The sequence below is a fragment of the Panonychus citri genome, unplaced genomic scaffold (genome assembly GCF_014898815.1).
Source record: "Panonychus citri isolate SS breed McGregor unplaced genomic scaffold, ASM1489881v1 Contig00140, whole genome shotgun sequence".
Lineage (NCBI taxonomy): Eukaryota > Metazoa > Arthropoda > Arachnida > Trombidiformes > Tetranychidae > Panonychus > Panonychus citri.
In genome coordinates, this window is record NW_026515545.1 from 2,680,294 (window position 1) to 2,703,355 (window position 23,062).

General features: G+C 31.1%; 6 protein-coding genes and 1 long non-coding RNA gene across 10 annotated transcripts; 4 read left to right on the forward strand and 3 right to left on the reverse strand.

Moving 5' to 3' along the window:
- The first annotated feature begins 80 nt into the window (after window positions 1-80).
- LOC128394555 (formin-like protein) lies at window positions 81-10,932 on the forward strand. 2 transcript variants are annotated; one of them, XM_053354882.1, is made up of 6 exons: window positions 81-449; window positions 836-1,337; window positions 6,615-7,453; window positions 7,536-9,326; window positions 9,510-9,597; window positions 9,700-10,932. In XM_053354882.1, exons 1-6 carry the CDS (start codon window positions 281-283, stop codon window positions 9,719-9,721), a joined length of 3,411 nt encoding a protein of 1,136 aa, XP_053210857.1. In that variant the 5' UTR covers window positions 81-280; the 3' UTR covers window positions 9,722-10,932. The 2 variants fall into 2 exon arrangements, with proteins under 2 accessions (XP_053210857.1, XP_053210858.1); XM_053354883.1 differs by having other exon boundaries at window positions 9,703-10,932.
- Window positions 10,933-12,490: 1,558 nt separating this feature from the next.
- Window positions 12,491-13,871, reverse strand: LOC128394957 (uncharacterized). Of its 2 annotated transcripts, none has more exons than XR_008326472.1 (2): window positions 12,832-13,871; window positions 12,491-12,716 (listed from the first exon to the last, which is right to left on the reverse strand). It is a non-coding gene; the product is annotated as an uncharacterized LOC128394957 (long non-coding RNA). The 2 variants fall into 2 exon arrangements; XR_008326471.1 differs by having other exon boundaries at window positions 12,491-12,763.
- Window positions 13,872-14,163: 292 nt separating this feature from the next.
- Window positions 14,164-17,010, forward strand: LOC128394951 (probable serine/threonine-protein kinase DDB_G0267686). Its single transcript, XM_053355328.1, has 2 exons — window positions 14,164-16,220; window positions 16,327-17,010. The coding sequence occupies exons 1-2, from the start codon at window positions 15,182-15,184 to the stop codon at window positions 16,521-16,523; spliced, it is 1,236 nt and encodes a 411-aa protein (XP_053211303.1). The 5' UTR covers window positions 14,164-15,181; the 3' UTR covers window positions 16,524-17,010.
- Window positions 17,011-17,290: 280 nt separating this feature from the next.
- On the forward strand, window positions 17,291-18,031 carry LOC128394955 (histone H3.3A). The gene has a single exon (XM_053355333.1). The coding sequence runs from the start codon at window positions 17,410-17,412 to the stop codon at window positions 17,818-17,820; it is 411 nt and encodes a 136-aa protein (XP_053211308.1). The 5' UTR covers window positions 17,291-17,409; the 3' UTR covers window positions 17,821-18,031.
- Window positions 18,032-18,161: 130 nt separating this feature from the next.
- On the forward strand, window positions 18,162-21,129 carry LOC128394949 (sulfhydryl oxidase 2-like). The gene is made up of 3 exons (XM_053355326.1): window positions 18,162-19,764; window positions 19,843-19,994; window positions 20,072-21,129. The coding sequence occupies exons 1-3, from the start codon at window positions 19,159-19,161 to the stop codon at window positions 20,991-20,993; spliced, it is 1,680 nt and encodes a 559-aa protein (XP_053211301.1). The 5' UTR covers window positions 18,162-19,158; the 3' UTR covers window positions 20,994-21,129.
- On the reverse strand, window positions 20,830-22,190 carry LOC128394953 (protein-L-isoaspartate(D-aspartate) O-methyltransferase-like). 2 transcript variants are annotated; one of them, XR_008326470.1, is made up of 4 exons: window positions 21,724-22,190; window positions 21,540-21,625; window positions 21,228-21,469; window positions 20,830-20,971 (listed from the first exon to the last, which is right to left on the reverse strand). XR_008326470.1 is itself a non-coding variant. In XM_053355330.1 (3 exons), the coding sequence occupies exons 1-3, from the start codon at window positions 22,046-22,048 to the stop codon at window positions 21,290-21,292; spliced, it is 591 nt and encodes a 196-aa protein (XP_053211305.1). In that variant the 5' UTR covers window positions 22,049-22,190; the 3' UTR covers window positions 21,223-21,289. The 2 variants fall into 2 exon arrangements, 1 of the variants encoding a protein (XP_053211305.1); XM_053355330.1 differs by lacking the exon at window positions 20,830-20,971 and having other exon boundaries at window positions 21,223-21,469.
- A 216-nt stretch (window positions 22,191-22,406) lies between these two features.
- On the reverse strand, window positions 22,407-23,062 carry LOC128394956 (heat shock 70 kDa protein cognate 4-like; the record flags this gene model as incomplete). The annotated part of the gene is given in 3 exon segments (XM_053355334.1): window positions 22,407-22,589; window positions 22,592-22,696; window positions 22,699-23,062. Coding segments are annotated over 3 exon segments (540 nt in total), but the record flags the coding sequence as incomplete, so codon positions are not given.

A 23,062-nucleotide genomic window follows, 5' to 3' on the forward strand; every position in this document is an offset into this window, starting at 1 on the left:
TTGCTGTGGAAATAGCAAAAGTCTATTGATCGAGCAGGTGTGAGATCTTCGTGAGAATAAATAGCAAAATTGGAAACACGCCCAGACTAAACTCCAAATCTTGTTAATGAAATTAAATTGTAGTTTTTTTGTTTGTTTGTTTGGTGTCGGTGAAAGAGAAACGTGAAGAAAGGTGTTTGTTTTGATTTAAGTTAATTGTTGATTATTGTGTTCACTATTTATTTCTCAGCTAAATCAACATTCAAATTAATGAGATTGTTTTTTTATTGATGATTAAGCAATGGGACAAATACTCTCTGCCGATGGAGCAGATACAAGGGACAACGCTCAGAAAACCATTTCAATTGAGATTCCACCAGTTATACATGACCAGGATAAAGAGACTACTAGTGATGATACAAGCGATCGAATGCCAGATCGCGAGGAAGTTAATAGAAGATTTAATGAAGGTAACAATTAATCAAATTGTCCGTTTTCTTTTACCCGGGATTATCTTTTTCCTCTCTGTGTCAAATGTCAACCATCTTTCTCTTTTGCTTTTCCTCTCTTTCTCTCTCTTTTTAATCTTCTGTTTCTTTTTATTCTATTCTCTTTTCTCTCCTTCATCTTGAAATGTCTTTTTTCTTTTAAATTCTTTTTTATCTTGTCGTTTTCTCCTCTTCTTCCCCTTGTATATTTATCTATTTTTGCCTCTTCTCCTTATAACTAATTCTCTTTTTGTTTCATTTATCAATTTCAATTCTTTCCTAATGTTTTTCTTTTTCTTTTGACTCCATCTTTTCATCTCTCTCTCTCTCTCTCTTTTTCTTCATTCTTCCTCGTGTTTATGATACAGTTATAGCCTTAATGGACCTACCACCAGACAAAGCTAAGGCACTTCGATCATATGACATTGAAAGAAAATGGGAAATGATCCGAGATCAGGAAAAAGTTACAGCCAAAGAATCACCCGAGTTTTATTTAAGAAAATTGCGAACTTATTTGGATCCAAAAGCAAGTCGAAGCTCAAAGAAACGTCGGATTGTGGGCGATTCAACTTCTACCCAAGTTCTCCGTGATTTAGAAATCTCATTGAGAACAAATAACATCGAATGGGTTAGAGAATTTTTATCTGAACGTCACAGAGGATTAGATGTTCTCATAGATTATTTAACCTTTGTTCTAACAACTCAACAACAGCAACAGAAACTTTTAGAACAACAAAAGCTCACCCAGTTAACCAACAATCGATCACCTGAAGGAGGAAATGGCGATTGTCACAATTTATCCGAGTCAAATTTGAAAAATTTAACATCATCATTAACCCATAATTCATCTCAAACTATTAATCTATTCCGGTAAGAAGATGTTCTTTCATTTTTTTACCCGGGGGAATTATATTTACAATCCATTTCCATGATCAACAACAACAACAATATAATCATCAGCATCGTCATCATATTCATCAATTACATGTTTTTATCATTCACTTGGTTAAAAAACATGACACTCAACTGAACAGTTATTCATTATTCTGTCTCTTAAGTTAATCATCTCTTCAACATTTAGTTTCCCATTCAAGGTCTCTCTCTCTCTCTCTCTTCTCTCTCTTCCCATATATATCCAACATCTCTGACAATATGTTTCTGTGAGAGAGTAAGAATATTACAACTTCCGAGTGTAATTAATTTTTATCTCTTGATTCAATTCCATGGGATAGTTCGGGTTTGGCTCATTACCCAGAATAACATCAGACAATCAATATAATTAATTTTCTTTTTTAATCTTTTATTTCTTTACAATTCTGAATATTTATTCAATCCATTTAATTGGAAAAAAAACCTTTAAGCCTTAAGGGTTTTCCATTGAGATTAAGATTTATTCTGTTTCCAATAATTACAGAAATGTTAATAACTCGATTACAAATCATTTATATTGTTTGTCATTTAATTTCCTTATTGATTGATCCATATTCTTATTATTTCTGGTATTATTTTATTATCTGTTTACATCTTAATTGTACATTTAAATTTGAATTGATTATTCAAAGCGAAAAACTTTTCAATATGAATTATGTTTTCTATCATGTCAGATAATTAAGTAACCTTTTAAACCTCCTCATCGATGTTGGTGTTTTTTTGTTCATTGTTACTAATGATTCATTCATCATGATGAATTTAAATACATTCAATAATTTCTCCTCTCTTCCTGTCAATTGAATTATCGAATAACTTTCAACTGGAAAGACAGAATTATGATGATACCATGCATAATATTTTTCTTTTCATATACAAACCCGGATGATAATAGAAAAAGAAAAATATTCTTTTGATAGTGATGATATCAACTCTTTATCATGATGATAATTTCTGATATTAAGCAAACATGAGAAAATAGTAATTCTTGCTCTCTCTCTCTCTTCGTGTTTATTTTAACTAGAAAATGATGAGGAAGAGTTATCATGATGATGACAATGATTATAATCTGTTAGATTTATTCCCGTATATTAAAAGTGTACTGATAAGTATAATTTAAATTGATAAACTCTAATTATTAGAAAACAATCAATTCCAATTATATCATCAAGTTTACACCAAATTATGTCAGGTATTTGAATTACTTTAAACATGATAGTTATTAATCATGAAGCACATGTATTTTATCAACAAGATGCTGATCTAATGTTTGATTACTTTTTCTTTTTTTTCTTAAAAGCTCTCTCATCATCTTATTTATTCAATCATATGTTTTTCTTGATATTTGACAGTTTTATGTTTCCCTCTTCTCACAACAATATGAAAAAAAAGAATGAAATTTTTATTTTTATTTCTCTTCTAAATTCAAGGTTAACATGATTTTCACTAATAATAACTATAGATTTCATATTAATCATTATTATCATGATTCTATCTTTATCTCCAATCATTTATGCATCTCTTTTATCATCAATTTTAATAACGTAACCCTTAACATGCGCTCCCTTTTTCCTTAAAATGAATTTTATCCTCTCCCAACTTAACCTGCTCTTTTCTCTCTCTCTCATCAACCTTTATGGTTTTTTTGCTTGTTACCTGAAAAATTACTTCAGGATATGTGTTCAGTTGAGAAAATGAACTTTTCTATCCAACCATTTGATGGTTTTACCCCCAAACATTGGGTGTAGGCTCCTTATTAGTTTGTTTATTAGTGAAGGTGGGTAATGGGCATTTCAATGGTTCTGTCTTAATAAACAGATTGATTGACTTTTACCATTTAATTAACATCTCTACTTTACCTTAATTTCACCTTTTGTCATCTTAAAGCTTATTATTATTATTATGATAAATTATTAAAGGTTAACTAATTTTACTCAATGATCAAGAGGGAGTAACAGTGTTGACAAGCAGTAAGCTAACATTATATTGTTATTGATGATGATGATAATTTGTTTTCAATTGAAATGACTGGAAGGATGAAAAGGGTTGTAAACAAGCTAAGAAACGAGGCAATCAACCAATGAATTTATATATTATAAAGAAAAGAAAAACAAAACCAATAATCAAACCTTGAAGACGGAAAAGTTTGTTGATTCTGTTTCAATTATTGTTATGATTAAGTAAAGGAAAAATAGAAATATATATATATAAGAAGAAAAAAAATACACTCGACAATGTCAAAGAAATGATATAAACGTGTTGGAAACATTTACTTTCAACGTTGATTTTAATTGTAATAATTGACTGATTGAAGGACAAACAAGATAATTTTTGGTCAATTGATTTTTATCCTTTAAAACGAGTCTTGGTGTTTTCTACCATGAGATGTCAAGAATTGAAACTATCATGACCTAAGTAGATCGCATCATTGAATCAGCTTAATCTCTATCATGATGATGATGGTTTCTCTCTGTGTTGTCTAATCACAAGGTGATTAAGGTGATTATCTCATTAAAAAGATAGAGAGAGAGAGAGAGAGAGATTTAGATCAAGATGAAAAGTTCGTGCTTGAGATTTGATAGCCGAGTATCTTTTTATCAGAACTTTTCACTTGATCATGTAACTTTTTTTTTCGTTATCCACCTAAAGGTTTTAATCTAAGGAAAAGCTCATTATCCTTGTTCCGTTTTACCATTAATTTATTTTACTTTTCTCACCTTTTTAAGTGGTCATCATCTCCATCTTCATCTTCATCATCAACATCTTGGTATTCATCAGATAATCTTAATCTTCCTTGTTAATAGTTTACATGTTGTCAAGTTTAACCAATAATCTCACGAATCATTCATGATGAAGATTAGAATCAAGTCTGAATATCAAATATAAAAAATTTACTTTTCTCTATATTTTGATGATTATTAATATTAAATTATATTGATTATCATTAAAAACTACGAATTAATTATCTTTCAAATATCAACTCGGCTTCTTTGACGTTTCAATTAATCTCAATCACTCTTTATCAATCTAACCAATGTTAATATTACTTTAAAAGTTCAATAGCAATTTGTTGATTGTTTCACCATTTAGAACAATTAATCTTGTCTAAATGTAACAACTTTAAATATCCACCGATGTTACTATTTTTGTTCAATTGATTATCTCCTAATCCTCATGATCTTGAATTAACCTTTTATAACAATAACTAAATTTGAATGTGATGATTATCAGGGTTACTAAATGATGATAATGCATAAACAAAATGATGATTCAAATCACGGAAACATGAAAAATACTCTGATTATCTGTTGATTGTTACAAAATTAATTCATCATTTTCCTTCCTCATTGTTTCAAGAGTTTCTTTTATCTTTGTTATATAATATAAATTGCGAACTTAAAATTAGCACGAATAATTTTGGAACGGAATTAAAGTAATTAGCTTAATTTTCTGTATAATGAAAAGTCACTTTTTGTCACCAATTAATCTTGACAATTAAATCTCAGGTATAACCAGGTAGAGATATTTTATTTTCTCTTCCTTTCTTTTTTTTTGTCAAATTAGTTAATTGTTTGGAAACTGTGTTTTCATTTAGAGTTTGGAAAAGTTTTAATGGTTAATTACATTTCTCATCTTTCAGTTAATTATCATGTTGATTCAAATTCAGTTTACCTTATCATTTATGGTGATTTTGTTTTGTTTAAATAACAATTTTCATGATATCCGCTGTTTCTCAATACAACAATTAATTCAATTCTCAAATTAACCTTGACTTGAAAGAAATGTAACTTTTCAATGTGAAGATATCAATCAACTGAATTAAAATGATTGTTATAAAAAGCATGAAAAATGAATACAAGAGATTGATGATGATGATGATGATCTTCATCTCTATCATCAATAATCGTCATCATTATGATTATCACTTCTAATTAAAAGGCAACTTATTATTATTTAGATGATTATCTTCATCTGTCAAAATGAATCTGAAAAATGGTTCACCTTTCAAAAGATTACATTGAGTTGATTGTAGAGTAACAATCAATTGTGAACATATGATTTTACAATTTATTGATTGTTGGCAAAACTGATTATTAGGCCTCTCTCCAAATTGTTATTATTTATAAACATTGACAATTGATTGTTTACAATTAATTGCGTTTAGTTTTGTCTTTGTATCAAAATAGATTCACTTTTTTTTTATCATCTCAGATTAACATCAAGTTTCATCATTGAAAACAAATTGTGATTTACATAATTAATTGAAATTATTGCAAGTTAATTGCGTTTCGTTTATCCTTATTTGACTATAGCTAATATTGTATAATCCTAATTGTTGACAATTTAATCTAACCCTTTCAATTGGATTTATTGATTTGATTTCATGTTGATATAATAATATTTGTCTGATCTTTAGCAACAATTGGCTTTGAATCAAATTGAGTTGAAAGTAATTTAATTTGCTCCACTTTGATTGAACGTAATTAAATGAGATTGATTAAATCATGTAAACCATTTTTAATTGATTCCTTTTTAGTTTAATTTCTCATTAAAGATTGAGAAAATTTTATCGATCTATTTTTCAATAGAAGATGAATTTCAATCTAAATCATCAATTAAATCCTATCAAAATGTTACTTGAAAGTTTATGTGATCACGGATCATGATGATTATCATGATGATCGTCTTGTGGTTTACCTTTAATCATGATTTGGAACTGAATTATAATGTATGATATTTTTGAAAGCTGTCGACTTGATGATGATAATGATGATCCAGTATTTCATTAATTGCCTTGAGGTTTCATATTTGTTTTTTTTCATCTTCAATTTGATTCCTTTTGATCCTTAAATGGAGACGATAACAATTTAATTATTATTTAATCGGCATCATCATCATCATCTGTTTAATTGAAACTTGATCATCTTGATTAAAGTGAAGAAACGGTAAATCATCAATTCTTTACTATCTATTGCTAATGGATATTAATTTAGCTCAAGATATCAGGTAATTAACACTAAACCAGATTTTCTCGTATTTAGTTCACGTTGATTGTGAATTTTGATAAACTTTCATAACAAACAACTTAATTGTTGTTAACAATCTTCAACCCAATCAATATGGAGAAAAAAATTAATGGATTGTAATTGTAAATTTTCCTTGATTACCTTGTAATTTATGAATGAGAACAGATTAATTAATTGTTTGCTTCTTTTCCAGGAGACCTTCTTTATTCCGTTCATTCAATAAAAGTAAATTGGGAAACGTTGATGACGATGTCCATGTATCCATTATGTGCATGAGGGCGATAATGAATAACAAGAATGGATTCAACATGATCATGGAACACCCTTATGCTATTAATTCAATTGCATTGAGTTTAAATCACCAAAGTTTACGGACAAAATCATTAGTTTTGGAGCTTTTGGCAGCCATTTGTCTGGTCAATGGAGGGCATCAGTTAATTCTGAATGCTTTCGATAATTTTAAGGAGATCATGGGAGAACCGAGAAGATTTCAAACTCTCATGAACTATTTTACTAAACCTGAAGTATTTAACATAGATTTTATGGTAGCTTGTATGCAATTCATCAATATTATTGTTCATTCCGTGGAAGATATGAATTTCCGGGTTCACCTTCAATTTGAATTTACCCAATTAGGATTGGATGATTATTTGGAAAATAAGTTACGTAATACCGAATCAGAGGATCTTTCGGTTCAAATTCAAGCTTATTTGGATAACTTTTTTGACGTTGGTGCTCTTATGGAAGATGCTGAGCAGAAAAATTTAGCTACAGATCGAGCTCAAACCTTAGCTTTACAATTATCTCATTCCAATGAAATAACAAAAGAATTGGAAACCAAATACAATGAACTGGTGCTACAATATTCGGTTATTGAACAAGATTATAAATCTGTTAGTGAAGAGAATCATCATTTATCCGAAGAATTATCAACATTAAGGAAAACAATTCAAATGAGAGAAGAAGAATCAAGAAGGCGACAATCCCTTTTAGAATCGAAAATCATTCAACTCGAATCAATTAAAACAAATGGTAAACTCGAGTTTGATTCTCATATTTTTTTCCCTTCATTTTCCATTTCTAATCATATGTTTTATTCATTTCTCATTTGCAGGACAAACTTCACTTCAAAATAATTCTGATAAAATTTCTATGCAAAATTCAGCTACATCACCAATGACACCTCCGGAGAGTGGATACAAATCTTCATCTTCAATAGCTGCTCCACCACCACCTCCACCTCCACCACCTCCGCCTCCACCACCGCCACCGCCACCACCACCTCCTCCTCCACCTCCATCATCGGTTGCACCTCCACCACCACCTCCACCCTTCCCCATGAATGCTCAAAACACCGGAATGATGACCATTAAGCAATCCTTTGTTACTCGTTACAAGCTTCCTACTCTCAATTGGAACGCATTGAAACCCGCTCAAGTGAAAGGAACAATTTTCCAAGAATTTCATGCTGAAGATCGAATAATTAATTCAATTAATTTTGAAGAATTTGAAGAACAATTTAAATTGGGCCCTAAACCTGAATTAGCTCGAAAAGGTTCAAATCCTACAGTCACTGCACAGAAAAAGATCAAGACAAATGAGAAAACATCTTTATTGGAGCATAATCGACTTCGTAATATGGCCATATCTCTCCGTAAAGTCAACATTGATACGGAAACAGTCATCAAATCAATCAATTCATTTGACATTGAAACACTTTCATTAGAATTTATTGAAATATTATTACGAATGATACCAAATCCACAAGAGATTCAAGCTTATCGTGAATTTGAACGATCTGGTCGAAGTGTCGATGAGATGACAGATGAAGACAAATTTTTATTTAAAATTTCAAAGATAGAAAGACTTGAACAAAAGTTACGAATTATGTCTTACATGGAAACTTTAATGAAACCTGAACCTTCACCAGGAATACCTGGAAAACCATCAATCGGTGTTACTCTTAATGTGATCAAAGTTTGGAGATCTCGAATCATCTCCATAACTGAAGCATCTCGAGCTTTACGAACATCAACTGGAATCCGAACTGTTCTTGAATATATTCTTGTTTTCGGCAATTATCTAAATTCAGCAACTCGAGCAATGGCCATAGCAGGTCAAGCTTATGGTTTTAAGTTACAAAATTTAGAGTTAATTGTGGAAACCAAGTCATCAGCTGATAGATCTCGATGTTTACTTCACTATGTTGCTGAATGTATCCAGCGTAATGTTGAAGGAGAATCGGGCTTAAGTGAAGAGGAAAGACTGTACAAAACATTAGCTACTTTATCACCTACAACGGCAACCAAAAAATTTGCTGGACCCAATAGTCTACTTTCTGGTCTTGACGTTTCTATTGAAGCAATTAAATTACCATTTGATTTGGAAACATTATTAAACTTATTGGAAAGTGTAGCGACCAATGCAACACTGGAAACTTGTGCATGTGAAGTGTTTGAATTGGAGAAAGGGATGGAATTAGTTAAACGTGAATTACAATTAAGATCATATCAAAAAGATCAAGCAACTCAGCGTTTACAAAATTTTGTCGCCTCCAAATCAACTGAATTAACCGCTTTAAAAGAGGATTTAAGAAGATCACAAAGTGAATATAGTAATTGTGTTGAATATTTTGGTGAAAATAGTAAATTATTGGAATCATCTTCTGCTTTCTTCAACATATTTGCCAAATTCTTGAAACATTATAAGCAATGTCTTCGTGACATTAAGATACTTCATAAAAAGAAACTAGAAGCGCTATTACAGGCCAAAATTCAAGAACATCAGAATCAGAAGAAAAATTCACCGGAAAAAGAAGTTTCCTCCCATGAGAGTAAAATTCGAGATAAAAGATTATTGAAACAAGATGAAGTTTATAATGGAGCTTTAGAAGACATTCTATTGAGTAAGTAAATCATCAGTCTAATTATTGATTAATACGCAATTAGAATCAATAGTTATTTTCCTTCACGAATCTCCAATTGTTTCATTATTGTTATTGGAAAATTTTCTTTCCTCTTTTCCCCTTGCCGATTCAATTGAAACTCAATCATCTAATTGTTTCTCTTTAATTTGTTTATGATTTCAGGTCTTAAGAATGAACCTTATCGACGGGAAGATGCCGTTAGACGCAGTCAAAGAAAGAAACAAGCAAATGCTAGACCTCAAAGTCATATGTAAGTCAATTGGAATCAAACGAATCATTAATTTGATCTGTTAATTTGATTGTAAACTAATTCTATCTTTTTGTTTGTTGTCTCTCTTTCCTTTCAATTTAGTAGCTCTGAAATGGATGTGTGATCAGCTTGAAACAATTGGAATTGTCAAAAATAATGATTACTATATTGTTCCTGTAAATCTCAGTACAATTACCGTTCTGATCTGAAGTGATTTATTTTTAACAATTGGGCACAATTAAGGCCACTGCATGGAAAACCAAGTTACTAAAGTTTTACCAGAAAACAGCGGATTATTGTTTACAATTTGATTCTTTAACATTTTTTATCAATTTATACCAATTTTAGTGTGAATCAAATCATCTCGTCTTTTTGTTAACAATTGTTTTTAAATTTCATCATCAAATTTAATTACCGGAAAAGATAAACAGCTGATCAGATTTGATAGAGAAGAATTGAAAATCTTGATGAGATTCAAAGACCAAAATCAAGAGATTGCTGATTAATTTGATGAAAATCTTAATCAAATTGGATTACAGGATGACAATGATTACATCAAATACAAAATTGATCATGATGATTAACAAAGTGATTAGCAAAGTGATTGGCTCAACAATTAAGGATACAAATGATGCAAAAATCTTGCCAATCCTTTTTAATTTATAAATTAATTAATCCATTATGATTAAATACTATCCTGGTGTTAACAATTAACCTTTCAAAGGTTAATTGTTAAAAATAAATTATCAAGTAATATATTGTCACCAAATGACACTTCAACTGGTTAAATGTTTACAATGTAACATACCAATCAACTTAATCATGTTACAATTAAATTGTGTTCTCATTACTCAATCCCAACGATTAATTTAACTTTGATAAAACAATGGAAACATCAACAACACTTATAATCCAACTAATTAAAGGAAAAAATTAATCTGATATCAAACAATTAACAACAACAACGGATTTTACCAAAACCTTTGAATATCAACTACAACTTTTCCCTGATGATTAAGTTTCAACTTCTAATTATCATCTTAATCACAATCAACTGCTAATCATCATCTTCTTTTTTTACATAATCAAAACACTCGCACAATTGATTGTTAGTGTTTTGATTTTGTTTAGAATCAATCAAATCAATGATTGTTGACAATCAATTTTTGACATTTGTAAAATGTTTTCTATCAACTTGAAGGCAACCAAAATGTAACAACAATCAAATTAACTGATTAATTAGTTAATCATTTTCCTTTTTTTTCTTAACCTTTCTGTACAATTCATCTCCATGTATAAGTATATATATTTAATATATAATTATTATATTATCAACTTGTGTAAATTGAGCTTAATTATATTGATAATGATTAAGGCCTGAAAATTAACTTAATTGTTTTTTAATTTTATTTCACAAAAATTGAGATTCGTGTTTGTTAATTAATAGTTACATGTACAGTTGATTGAATACTAATTTTAATTCATTAGATTGATTGTTTATTGTCAATTCTATTTATATTTTTTTAATTGTTCAATTATTTGTCAAATAATTGAAGGTTAATTGTGAGAAAATCAGTTAATTGTTTTCTTTTCCGTTCTGATCAATTAATTTTAACCAACATTAAGTGATCAGATCATAATTATTTACTTAATTTTGATTGATTTGTCCTTAACCATATTAGCTGTAAATTTAAATTACTTTCAATTTGAACCTGGAAACCAAACTGATTAGTTTTAATTGGAGAAAACAATTAAGACATATTGACATGTCCATTTGCCCGTGGACACAATTAACAATTAACTATTAATTGAGTTATAATTGTAACTCTTGAGACTTGATTGTTGAGCAAATGTGTTCACCTCGTGATCAAGTTAATTGTTCAGACTTTGTCCTTTAACTATTTGTTTACAATTAAACAAGTCAATTGATACGAATTGTCATTTGTCACAAACCAAATGGTTAATTTTGTTGAAAACAAATTTACCTCTGGTATTAATTGTTATTATTTTTGATCAGTTCAATTCACTTTCTGATGACATCAGAATCACACTGATCATGATAATCTTGATTGTTATGAAAATTTGCTCACGATGACAATATAATTATGTTACTGTGATTACGATTAATGTTCAACCTTGTTCATCAAATAGAACTGATTTTGGTGCCAAAATTTGGTTCAAGAATCACAGGAACCCCTGGAGATGATTATATTTAAACAATTTGCTCTTCTCTCTCATTTAAATTGCGACAATTAATGAATAGAGAAAAGTAGGAAACCTTGAAGGTGAATTTATATCTCCATCTTCACAGAACTTTCTTTTCATGTTAATTACGTGTTAATCTCTGATCAATACCTTGAGATTTTCATGGTACTCGAAGTAAATATAATTGTTTGTAGAATTTCCTATCATTTCATTTTCTATCACAATTATGTTTCTTTCATGATGATGATAAACATTTTTTTTTCTCTCTGGTTCTATTCACCAACCAACCCAGAATTCTGAGGGGGAAAAAGTACGGAAGTGAATTGGAAATGACCTTGAAAATGGAAAAGAAAGAAAAACTTTTTCTCTTTTCCTTTGTTATTGTTGAGTTTTTTTTTCTTCTTCTTTTTCTCTACTGAAACTGTTTCTTATTTATATTCTAATGTATTTGTTATTCTTCCTGGTTACAAGTTTCTCCTTCTCTAGGTCGTATATTAGTCTGATCACGAGCAGAATGAACATTCTCACTGATTCCATAATTTTCTCTCTCTCCTCTCTCTCTGTTGCTTCTTTGGATTGAATACCCACGCAAGACCCATGAGAGACAAGGATGAGAGGGATTGGTTAGTGAGAGAGATGAAGGGAGCAAAGGGATCAGATGAACAATGTTTTTGGTAGAAAACGGTGATTCTGGTTAATAGAAAGAAAAAGCTTCTCTTGGCAGAATTCGCACTCGTAGCAACAGTAATTTGCGTTAATGATTATGAAGAAACTTGAATTTCAGCTTTTATCATCTTTTCCTTTTATCTTCTCTTTCTTTTCATCTTCTTGGTTTTCCTCTTTTCTTTGTCCTCCTTCTCGTTAATGGTTCCGTAGGAGTTTCTTCATTTTGATTACATGAAATTTAAGATAATCTTAAAGTAACAGGGTTAAAGTAGCTTATTAATCTGGTTACAAGTTTCTTTTTCATATAAACAAATAGCAGCAAATGATTATCATGTCATCGTGATGATGTTTTTTCAATATTACCAGTTTTTTATTCCTTCCATGAGAGTTGACATCATTGGGTGTTTTTGTATAAATAGAGAAACTGGAAAATGAGAAATTGGAGAGAGAGAAGGAAAAATAAGAACGACAATCAGTTCAGTGTAATATTATTACGTTGAAAATGAATGAAAACAAAAGGTGAGAAAGAGAGAGAGAGAGAGAGAAAAGTTAAAATTATATTTGCCGTGATAACTAAGGTTAGTCAGGTGAGTGATAATCATAATGATAGTTAAATAATGAGGTGATTATGGCGATGATGATGATGGTGAACTCGGACTCCACCTTGAAACGAAACAAAAAAAGGAGCCAAACCATCAAAGCTTAACCATTTTTTGGGAGTTCAATGATCACCTGACCAAAAGATCCTCTTCCGTGAAATCATAAACAAAGAAATAAAATTAGAAGAGAGAGGAAAAGGTGAGAGAAGGAGAGAGAAAGGGAGAGAAATGTTGAAGCAGAAAAAAAGCTTATGGACATTCATGGAAGGAAAGAAAGAATGAAAGAAAGAGAGAGAGAAAGAGAAAGAGAAATTAAATAAAAAAAACTGGACAAAGAAAGAAAGAAACATGAAATCAAAGAAAAGAAAGAGAAACAGAGTTGGAACTTTTCATCTCTTTCTCTCACTCTTCATCTCGATCAAGTAAATTGATAAAAAGACAGAAAAAAATAAGAGAAACAAAGAAAGTATAAGAAGTAAAAAGTAAGAGAAAAGGAAAAAGAGACAGAGCAGAAAAATGAAAACAAGAAAAAGAAAACAGCTGATTGGTTTCCCCTTATTTCGTCTCCCCAATCGAATGTCAAACAAAAACAACACAAGTAAAAGTAGAAACTCTTACATATCTAATTGTTAGTTTATTCCTAACAAAATGAGTAGTAAATTTATCAACATAATGAAGTAAACAAAATTTTCCATCAATTAAAGTGTAACAATAAACAAAATTGATTCGATTAAGGTTAAAATGTCATCATCAAAGTTACGATTTTAAATTGTCAACATTACCAAATAGTGGGAGGAAATTCTGCTCGACCCAACCCACTTTGCGCCTTTTTCTTCATTAATTTTGTTCCCCATTCGGTTCCCCTTGGTATCAAGTGACGTAAAGATTATAAACATTACTTGGTAACAGAAGAATAGACAGAGAAATAGAAAGAAAATTAGACAGAGAGAAAAAAAGAAAACATTGAAAGAGAAAGAGAAAGAAAGAGAAGAGAAAGAAAAAAATGAGAACGTTAATCAGTTGATGTTCATCTCTCACATCATAATCATCTCACTAAAATTAACTTATTAATTTTAATTCTATTTCTCCTTTTATAAATTAATTGTCTAAAGCTTAATTCATTTTTGTGATTAATTAGAAACAAAAGTGTTTAACTTGATCAACTCTATCAATTTGTGTATATAATATTTATCGTCCACATAATAAGACAATAAGATTAATTTATTGTTCGCAATAATTTTTAATTAAGCGAAATTTTCTTTTTCTCTTTTCAAATTTTACTTTAATTTTAGTTTCGCCATCAATTTCCTCCATTTTAATTACCTTGTGTATTTGAAAATCTAATTTGTGTTCAACCAAAAGGACAAATTTTCTTTCATCTTTTGATAATTCGTCTCAACTATCAACTTAACCCCATTTTTCTGTTAAATTGAAACAATTTTCTCTTAAATTTTGTTAAATTATCCTAATTGTAACTTAACCTTTTCTCTCAATTTCACTTATGATCCATTAATCCCAAGGTTAAACATTTAACCCCATACAAAGTGAACCTTTGTAAGTCCTTTTGCCTTTCATATCTTTTTATTTAAGCTCAACTCTTTCTCTTGGTGAAATAGTGAAATTTAAATTAATTTGTTAATTTCCCTTCTTCTTGTTGCTGCAAAAATTATTAATCACCTTGAATTGATTACCAGTTCAATTAGATGCAAATTACTCCTTAACAACAACACAACAAAATAGCCATTTAAAGTGGGAAAAGATCAACCATTTAAAATTAAGTGTTAGCTCAACAATTTAACCAAGAAATTGATTAATTTCCGCAGTTATTCAAGTAAGAAGAGGAAAAGCAAATCATCACAAGTCCAATTCTGCCAAAAAAAGTATATATTTGTTAAAATTCAATAATCAACTGATTGTAATAATTAAGCCATTCTCCTGTTAGCCTTTTAATCAATTTGACAAACGTATATTATTGTACATTATTACATTACCATTTTTCCTTCATTGTTCACTTGATTTTTTATCCTTCCATTTGTAAACTGAAACAATCAATTCTTCATTTCAATTTGTTGGTGATATACATTTTGAATTGTTCCCCTTTTTGATTGACTGAAATGTTAACTGGCCTTGCTAACTATTTATTTGGACTAAATGAATTTACTGACGAGGTTTTAGAAAATCTTTTCAAAGAAACTCCAATCAAAGGAGCTGATGGCGATGATTGGATTCTGGTTGAGCTTCGACAGCAACAACAATTGGATTCAAATGGTTCTCATGAACAATCAATTGGTTGTCCAGGTGATATTGAACCAGGTAGTGGAGGCCTTACTTCAACCAATGATGACGAGCAATTGGATCAGCAAAGAGCATCTAATGAAATTTCATTAATCAATGATGAAGACAAACAAAGTACAAACAAGGAAAATGTTAGTGAAGATGATAAACAATCGACTGCCAACAACAATTATCCCACCGAAAATGATGAGGTTTCATCGGAAGAAGATGACGATGAAGAAGAAGAAGATGATGAGGATGATCGAGATGGTGAAGCAATTGATGAACTAATCGCCAATAATAATGATGCAAAGAACCAAGAAACTGCCATTAAAAGGAAAAAGAGAAAATCTCGTGAAAACAATAACCCTACAGGAACAATGGAGGGATCATGGTTCATGACACCACCTCCATGTTTCGTGAGCCATAAAAAATCAATCAAGAAAATTTCCGTTTCACCATTGGAAGATATACTGATTGAACATCCATCGATCAGTGTGTTCCATTCGCACACTTCATCTTCATTGGATTCTTTTTATCCTCTTCCCTCTCAATCATCATTAGCACCAACTCCAAACACCATTGGATCACCTTCATCTTCTCAACATTCGCCTTGCCCTACACTTCATCTCCTTCCATCACCAGGAATTCGGTTCGCTGATTTAACCTCATTGGCAACTGTCGCTGTTTCATCAATCGTTGCATTGGCCACTCCATCATCTTCTAATCGATCCAATCGGTCAAATAGAGGTCAACGAAATGGATCATCATCCAACAATCGCAATAATAATAATAACAATCGACTCAATGATGAGGCAATTCAACCACCAAGAGCTGGTGAAACTCGAGGAGCAAATCTCGAGAATCATGAAAGAACTGGTAAGATATTCAATCGATTCAATTTATTCTCGCAATTCATTCTCTTCTAATTAATCAACGAATGTAATTTAATATTTGAATTTTTCTCTCTCTTTAAATTATCCAGGACATCTTTCTGAAATTACCAATCATCATTTAGCACCAATGCAAAAAGCTATGAACCAAGGATCTCAAAAATATCTGAAAAAGTCTTTCCTTAATCGACAAAATCTGGTCAAAATTCAAAGTAACCAACGGCCAACTCGCCGTCACCGATGTACTCAACGGCCAAGTGGTTACTCTAACAATCGTAAAATGTGTTGACCCGTTTAATCAAATGTTGACCATAATCATTAATCATCATGGTCTCTCCGTTAAGCAAAATGTTAAACAAAAAGCTAATTAATCTCAAATCCAAAAAAACAAACAAACAAACAAAAAAACATCAATTATCACTTAATATCATCACCATTATCTATTATGATTATTATTGCATATTATTATCATCATAATCAATTGCCTCTCTCTCTCTATTATTGTTAACTCTCTCCCTTTTCCCCATCACCTTTAATCATCTTAAAATAGTTGACAATAAGGTGTTAATTACTCGTTCTTTTATTTTCTCTCTCGCCCCTCCCAATTCATTTAATTCTTGTAATTGCTCTAATATATTCAAAACATATTTAATGGTCAACAATATTAACAACAATTCTGAGATTGTGACTGAAACTGGAAACACAACTCAACACAATTCATATGATAACAAAAAACACACAACATATATTAATAATATATAATATTCATTACATAATTGTGAAAGTCAAGAATTATCAAGACTTCAATAGTAACATAAAACACGAAAAAATGAATAAAATGTTCAAAATCAAAAAGATTATCACAAAAGTCTAAAAGTAATAAAAAAATTCTTATCAATCAAATAATTGAATTAATCGATTCTCTTTTCGTAATTGGCGCCACTCGATTAAAATTAAGAATCGAAATGAAAACGATTGAGTTTTTCCCCTTCTCTACCATTTTCTTAATTGTGACTTGCGCAGTTGAATGAGAATTCGCCATCTTTGTTGAGTATTTACTCTTTTCTCATTTTCATTCATTCAATTTTCATCAAAGCTCTTTCATTTCTGTGTCTCATCAATTTTAACATCTCTCTGAACTTTACTCTGTTTTTGTTTGTTTTTCGCAACTCACCATGGCGCGTACCAAGCAGACTGCCCGTAAATCAACTGGTGGTAAAGCTCCTCGTAAACAATTGGCTACCAAAGCAGCTCGTAAAAGCGCTCCGTCAACAGGTGGTGTTAAAAAGCCTCATCGGTATCGCCCAGGTACAGTAGCTTTACGAGAGATTCGTCGTTACCAAAAGTCAACTGAGCTGTTGATCCGAAAATTACCATTCCAACGGTTAGTTCGTGAGATTGCTCAAGATTTCAAAACTGATTTGCGTTTCCAATCTGCGGCCATTGGAGCACTTCAAGAAGCCTCGGAAGCTTATTTGGTTGGTCTATTTGAAGACACAAATCTTTGTGCTATTCACGCCAAAAGAGTCACTATTATGCCGAAAGATATTCAGTTGGCTAGAAGAATCCGAGGAGAACGAGCTTAATTGAGCTCCACTTTTTTCGGTGGATTCATCACCATCATACAAAATCTATCTCTCTCATTTATCTCTCTCTCATTAATATCTCTCTTTCTCATTTATCTCTCATTTACCTCTCTCATTTATCTCTCTTTGTCTCTCTTTCTTCCTCTCTTTCTATTGCCTAATTTCTCAATTAATCTTAGATGACTGAATAAATAATAAGTTTAAAGCTTAATTGTATATCGAATTATTTACATCGAGTGGTCAGTGAACCATCGAAGGATAATAACTCATATAAAAGTTACTAATTAAAAAAAAATGATAAATTCTACCAATAAGTTGAATCGGTCGCAATTTGATATTCCAACATTGATATAGAGTCAAAACAAGAAGATGAGAAATCATTTTGACAGAACAACAAAGAGAAATTCAATGGAAATCAAAGAAAAACAAAAATTCCAATTAATTAATAATCTCAACAATCAAGAAGGAAGAGAAAAGAAAAAAAAATCCTCCAATTAACTCAACCAAATTAAAGAATCAATCAAATTGATCTTATATTTTAACGGAAAAAAAATTCAAAACAAAGAAAATTGAATCTCGTTCAATAACAAAGAGATAAATTTCTCATCACTCAGAATCTCCAATTCTTTTCACTATCAACTCACTTTCTCTTCTCAAATGTAAACAATCGCCTTGTAATCATCGCAATTAACTGACCATTGGAACAATTAACGATGGACAATCGACTAATTAGATGTCACCATTACTCTATTGATTGTTGATCGCCTAATTTACGCTCCGCCCGAGGGGAAAAGTGAACACCCTTTTTATTGAAATTGTTGAATTTTTTTCTTCTCCCAATCAACTCTCGGAATTATCGGTTCTCCATCATGATTCACTTTCTTTTTTTTAAATTTTCTTCTTCTTAATCATGTTAATCAGTCTCTTGGCTATTTTCTTAAATTAGATTAAAAGATTAGTCGTTTTTTAAAAGATTAGATTTCGTGGAGTTTGAAATATCCACGAATTACCAGTTATCATATTTAAACAGTTTTTCTCAAGCAAATGTCACAAAAAACCAGTAATAAGAATAGAAAATGATCATGATTAAGATGATAATTAGGAGATGATTAGCCTTGAATAGAATAGTTAGTTTTTTTTCGTGAACCATCTTAATAAATCACGTGGAAAATAATTGGGAGGATTTTTAACCAATCAGTTTAATCATCACCATTAAAAAGATTCACTTACAATCAAAGTGAATTGAACAAAATATTCACAATTTTGTTAAGTGTAACTTTTTACTCGACACCATTTAAACTAATCAACAAATCTAGTGGACAATTAATAGCAACAAAAATGGTTAATCAAATTAACTATCAATCAATTGTTCTGATTGTTACATTGTCTACAATTTTATCGTTTAATTGTGTTACAAATCAACAGCAAATCAGCAGTAGTTTGTATGACCCATTGGACGAGAATATAATTACATTGGATTGGACCAATTTCACTTCAACAATTGAATTTAAATCCAATATTTTTGTGGTTCAATTTTATAAACATTGGTGCCCTTATTGTAAACGATTTGCGCCCGTTTGGAAAAATTTATCCCAAGATATTAAATTGTGGAAATCAGTGGTTCGATTGGCTGTGATTAATTGTGCTTATGATGAGAATGTGTCTACATGTCGATCGGCTTCAATTCCGTTTGTACCAACGATTCATTTCTATCCAAGTAATTGGAACTTCTCATCGGGATTAACACCGATTGTCATTAAAAAGGGAACAGTTGATAATTTAAGAGGAAATATAACAACGTTAATTGTGAGCACTTCATCATCATCATTAAGTGGAGAATTTAATTATTCTGATCCGGTTGATCTTCGAAATGTACCAAATCAAATATCGGACAGAAAGTTTTTCTTAATTGCTGAGGAAAAGGATTCCAAAGTTGGGACAGAGGTTCGTTGATATTTCCATTGATTAAATTGTTGACTGATTTTCATAATTTTCCTATTGATTTACTTTCTTGATTATCAGGTTATTCTTGACAATTATCAGTTTAAAGATGAAGTGATGATAAAACGAGTCAACTGGAAAAGTCCATGGTTTCATCAATTACAATTAAACGAATCACAATTACCAATTCTTGTTACTTTACCCAAAAGAGGATTTTTACCAATTCTTGTTAAGTAAGTTGATTTGTCAACAATTAAGTTTTCTCAACCGATTTAACCTTGGATTGTTTTTCTTTTATTTCCTAATTAAGGACCAATCAATCAATTAAAAATTCTCGTCAAGCAATTAATGACATCATCTATAAATCGATTGGACTGTCAACAAACAAATCGCGTTCAATTTTAACTGAATCATCGACAAGATCACCAATACAAATATTATCTTTCAATAATACATATGAAAGTCCACTTTATCTTGATGATCTTTACAAATGTTTACAACAAATTTTAACTAATGAGATTTTGATTTATGACAATTATTCATTGGAAAAAATTAATTCATTGAAAAATTTTACCAATCTCATTGCTAATTACTTTCCATTCACTAATTCATCAACAGGAAAACCTTTTTTCAATCATTTATCACAATCACTAGAATCATATGAGAATCAATTGTTAACCAATGATTCTCTAGATTCCATTTCAGTTAACCAATTGATTAGGAAAATTAACCAATTACAACAAGTTCATCGTCTTCCTAAGCCAAACAATTGGATCACTTGTCGAGGATCTAATCCAATTTATCGAGGTTACACTTGTTCCTTGTGGCTTCTTTGGCACACATTGTCTGTAGCCGAGTATCTCCAAGTTGATGGACAGTTAACTAATCATCAGGTCGCTTTTACGATGCGCTCATTCATCAGAGACTTTTTCTCATGTCAAGAGTGTCGACAACATTTCATCAATGAGACAATCGACATGTTCCAAGTGATTCATCAATCGGATCCATTTTCATCTATTCGATATCTTTGGTCTGTTCACAATTCAGTCAACAAAAGAATCGCCGGCGATCCAACTCAAGATCCGTTCTTTCCAAAAGTCCAATTTCCTTTACAAACTCAATGTTCCACTTGTTGGACTCGAGGCCGATTTAACGATAATCAAGTCATTCAATATTTGATTAATCGATACAATCCTTCCAATTGGATTCCCTGCGAAAAAACCAAAAATTAATCAACTGTTACACTTTTTTCTTCCTCAAGACAACTGATTGTCAACTTTTCTTTTTCAATGTACTAATACTAATATCTACCTAAATTTCTGCGACTAAATTAAATAGTTTCGAATTGTCTTTCACAAGTAAAAAACTGATCAACTCTTTTTGTCATTTTGTCATTTTAAATTTTGGATCAACCGATGGACCGATCATAACATCAGGATATTAATATGAATAGAATCATGATTTACATTGACTGAGTAGTTTATTGTCGCCAAAATTTATGTTTAAAATTGTTTTCTTTTAGCAACATTCATTTCTTTGTTGGCCATTGAGCTTCTCGATCAGTTAATGGGACATAAATGACATTCATAACTGTAGTTCGTTTGACACTTCCATCGAGTAATTTATCAATTTGTTCTAATTTTTGTCCTTCTTTCTCTGGACCAACAGGTATGATTAATCTTCCACCGGGTTTCAATTGATTAACAAGCTGTAGAATTAAACGAAAAAGGTTCAAAATTAACACAATTTCAGATTGATGGTCATTGATTGTTACTTACATCTTCAGGTAGAACTGGAGCTGCTGCACCAACATGGATAGCATCATATGGACTTCCTGGTTGATGACCTTTACGACCATCACCAACTGATTAATCAACATAATAGATGAAAAATGAAAAAGGAAAAGAAAAAGGAAAATTACAAAAGAAATAAACTTATTGATATAAAATCTTAATTACATACCAATTAATGTAACTCTACCAGATGAAAGTAAATCAGGTGAATCTTTCTCAATATTGACCTTTGATTGTTCAACTAGTTCAGGAATATGATCAATTCCATAGACTTTACCAGTTGGACCAACCATATGAGCCATACAAGCAGTTAAATAACCCGAACCAGAACCAACATCGAGAGCAGTTGCACCTTCAACCAAATGATCTTTAAAATACTCTAAAGCATAAGCATGCATATGAGGAGCTGAAATGGTAACAGCAAATCCAATCTTTTGTGGAGCATCAGTGAAATGATTAGATTGACAATAATTGGACCGATCAACCGCTAACATTGACCTTTCAACTCGATCACAAGTAATGATTCCATTTCTCTTTAAATTCTCAATCAAATTAATATTGTCCAATAAAATTCATTGATACATTTTAAATGAGTATGAGAAAATATTAACAATGTAAATTTATTTTCAAGTTTTGAGCAAGTGAAGATGAAAAAAAGAGTTGAATTTATACATTAATGTATAAATATGTAAATTTACATATTTGTGCGGTGGGGGTATTACGATATTTTAATCAACGTCCTCAGTGGTTGGTCCTTTGGCTCCAGCGGAGGCACCAGCGACACCAAAGTCTGGCATTCCACCGGCACTTTGGTAAATTTTGGTAACAATTGGATAGCAAACATCTTGATCGAATTCTTCCTTTTCGGCAAGTTGATTGCTGTCCAGCCATTTGATTACTTCATCGACCTTGTTAAGAACTTTCGTCGTATCATCTTGATCTTATCATCTTGGCGATTTTAGCGTTAGGCTCTTCCATCTCGAAGAGCCTTTACAACAGGGTCCAATGTTGATCGGAAAAGATCAAATCGAACACAGTGATTGTGGAATAAAAGTCAATACCCTCATGAGCAGAGTCAATCTCGATACTTGCTTGGATTGAGGAAAAGAGAGTTCTCTTGGCTTGTTCACAAGTAGTTCTCAATCTTCAACACCCAGATGAGTGTCACCGGCGGTTGATTTAACCTCAAAAATATCATCATCAATTGTTAAGAAGGATAAATCAAAAGTACCACCACCAAGATCAAAGATTAGGATATTTTGCTCACCAGCACCTTTCTTATCCGAATCGTAAGCAATAGCAGCAGCGGTGGGTTCATCAATGATTCTCAAAACATTAAGACCAGCAATTGTACCATCATCTTTAGTTGAAAAACACCACACAGGAATAAGTTGTTCCAAGATTAATACCAATACAAGGACCAGCAGACATTTTCGATTCAAGAATTTTGTTTCACAAAGCAAAAGTAAACGTTGATTCACAAAAAATTCACAAGAAGAGGGAACAGA

Coding starts and splice junctions, on each gene's coding strand:
- LOC128394555 (XM_053354882.1), top strand. CDS start 281: ATGGGACAAATACTCTCTGCCGATGGAGCAGATACAAGGGACAACGCT. Junction 450..835: donor TAATAGAAGATTTAATGAAG/GTAACAATTAAT, acceptor TTTATGATACAG/TTATAGCCTTAATGGACCTA. Junction 9,598..9,699: donor GCTAGACCTCAAAGTCATAT/GTAAGTCAATTG, acceptor CTTTCAATTTAG/TAGCTCTGAAATGGATGTGT.
- LOC128394951 (XM_053355328.1), top strand. CDS start 15,182: ATGTTAACTGGCCTTGCTAACTATTTATTTGGACTAAATGAATTTACT. Junction 16,221..16,326: donor CGAGAATCATGAAAGAACTG/GTAAGATATTCA, acceptor TAAATTATCCAG/GACATCTTTCTGAAATTACC.
- LOC128394955 (XM_053355333.1), top strand. CDS start 17,410: ATGGCGCGTACCAAGCAGACTGCCCGTAAATCAACTGGTGGTAAAGCT.
- LOC128394949 (XM_053355326.1), top strand. CDS start 19,159: ATGGTTAATCAAATTAACTATCAATCAATTGTTCTGATTGTTACATTG. Junction 19,765..19,842: donor ATTCCAAAGTTGGGACAGAG/GTTCGTTGATAT, acceptor CTTGATTATCAG/GTTATTCTTGACAATTATCA. Junction 19,995..20,071: donor TTTTTACCAATTCTTGTTAA/GTAAGTTGATTT, acceptor TTCCTAATTAAG/GACCAATCAATCAATTAAAA.
- LOC128394953 (XM_053355330.1), bottom strand. CDS start 22,048: ATGTTAGCGGTTGATCGGTCCAATTATTGTCAATCTAATCATTTCACT. Junction 21,626..21,723: donor TGGTAGAGTTACATTAATTG/GTATGTAATTAA, acceptor TTGATTAATCAG/TTGGTGATGGTCGTAAAGGT. Junction 21,470..21,539: donor CTCCAGTTCTACCTGAAGAT/GTAAGTAACAAT, acceptor TTAATTCTACAG/CTTGTTAATCAATTGAAACC.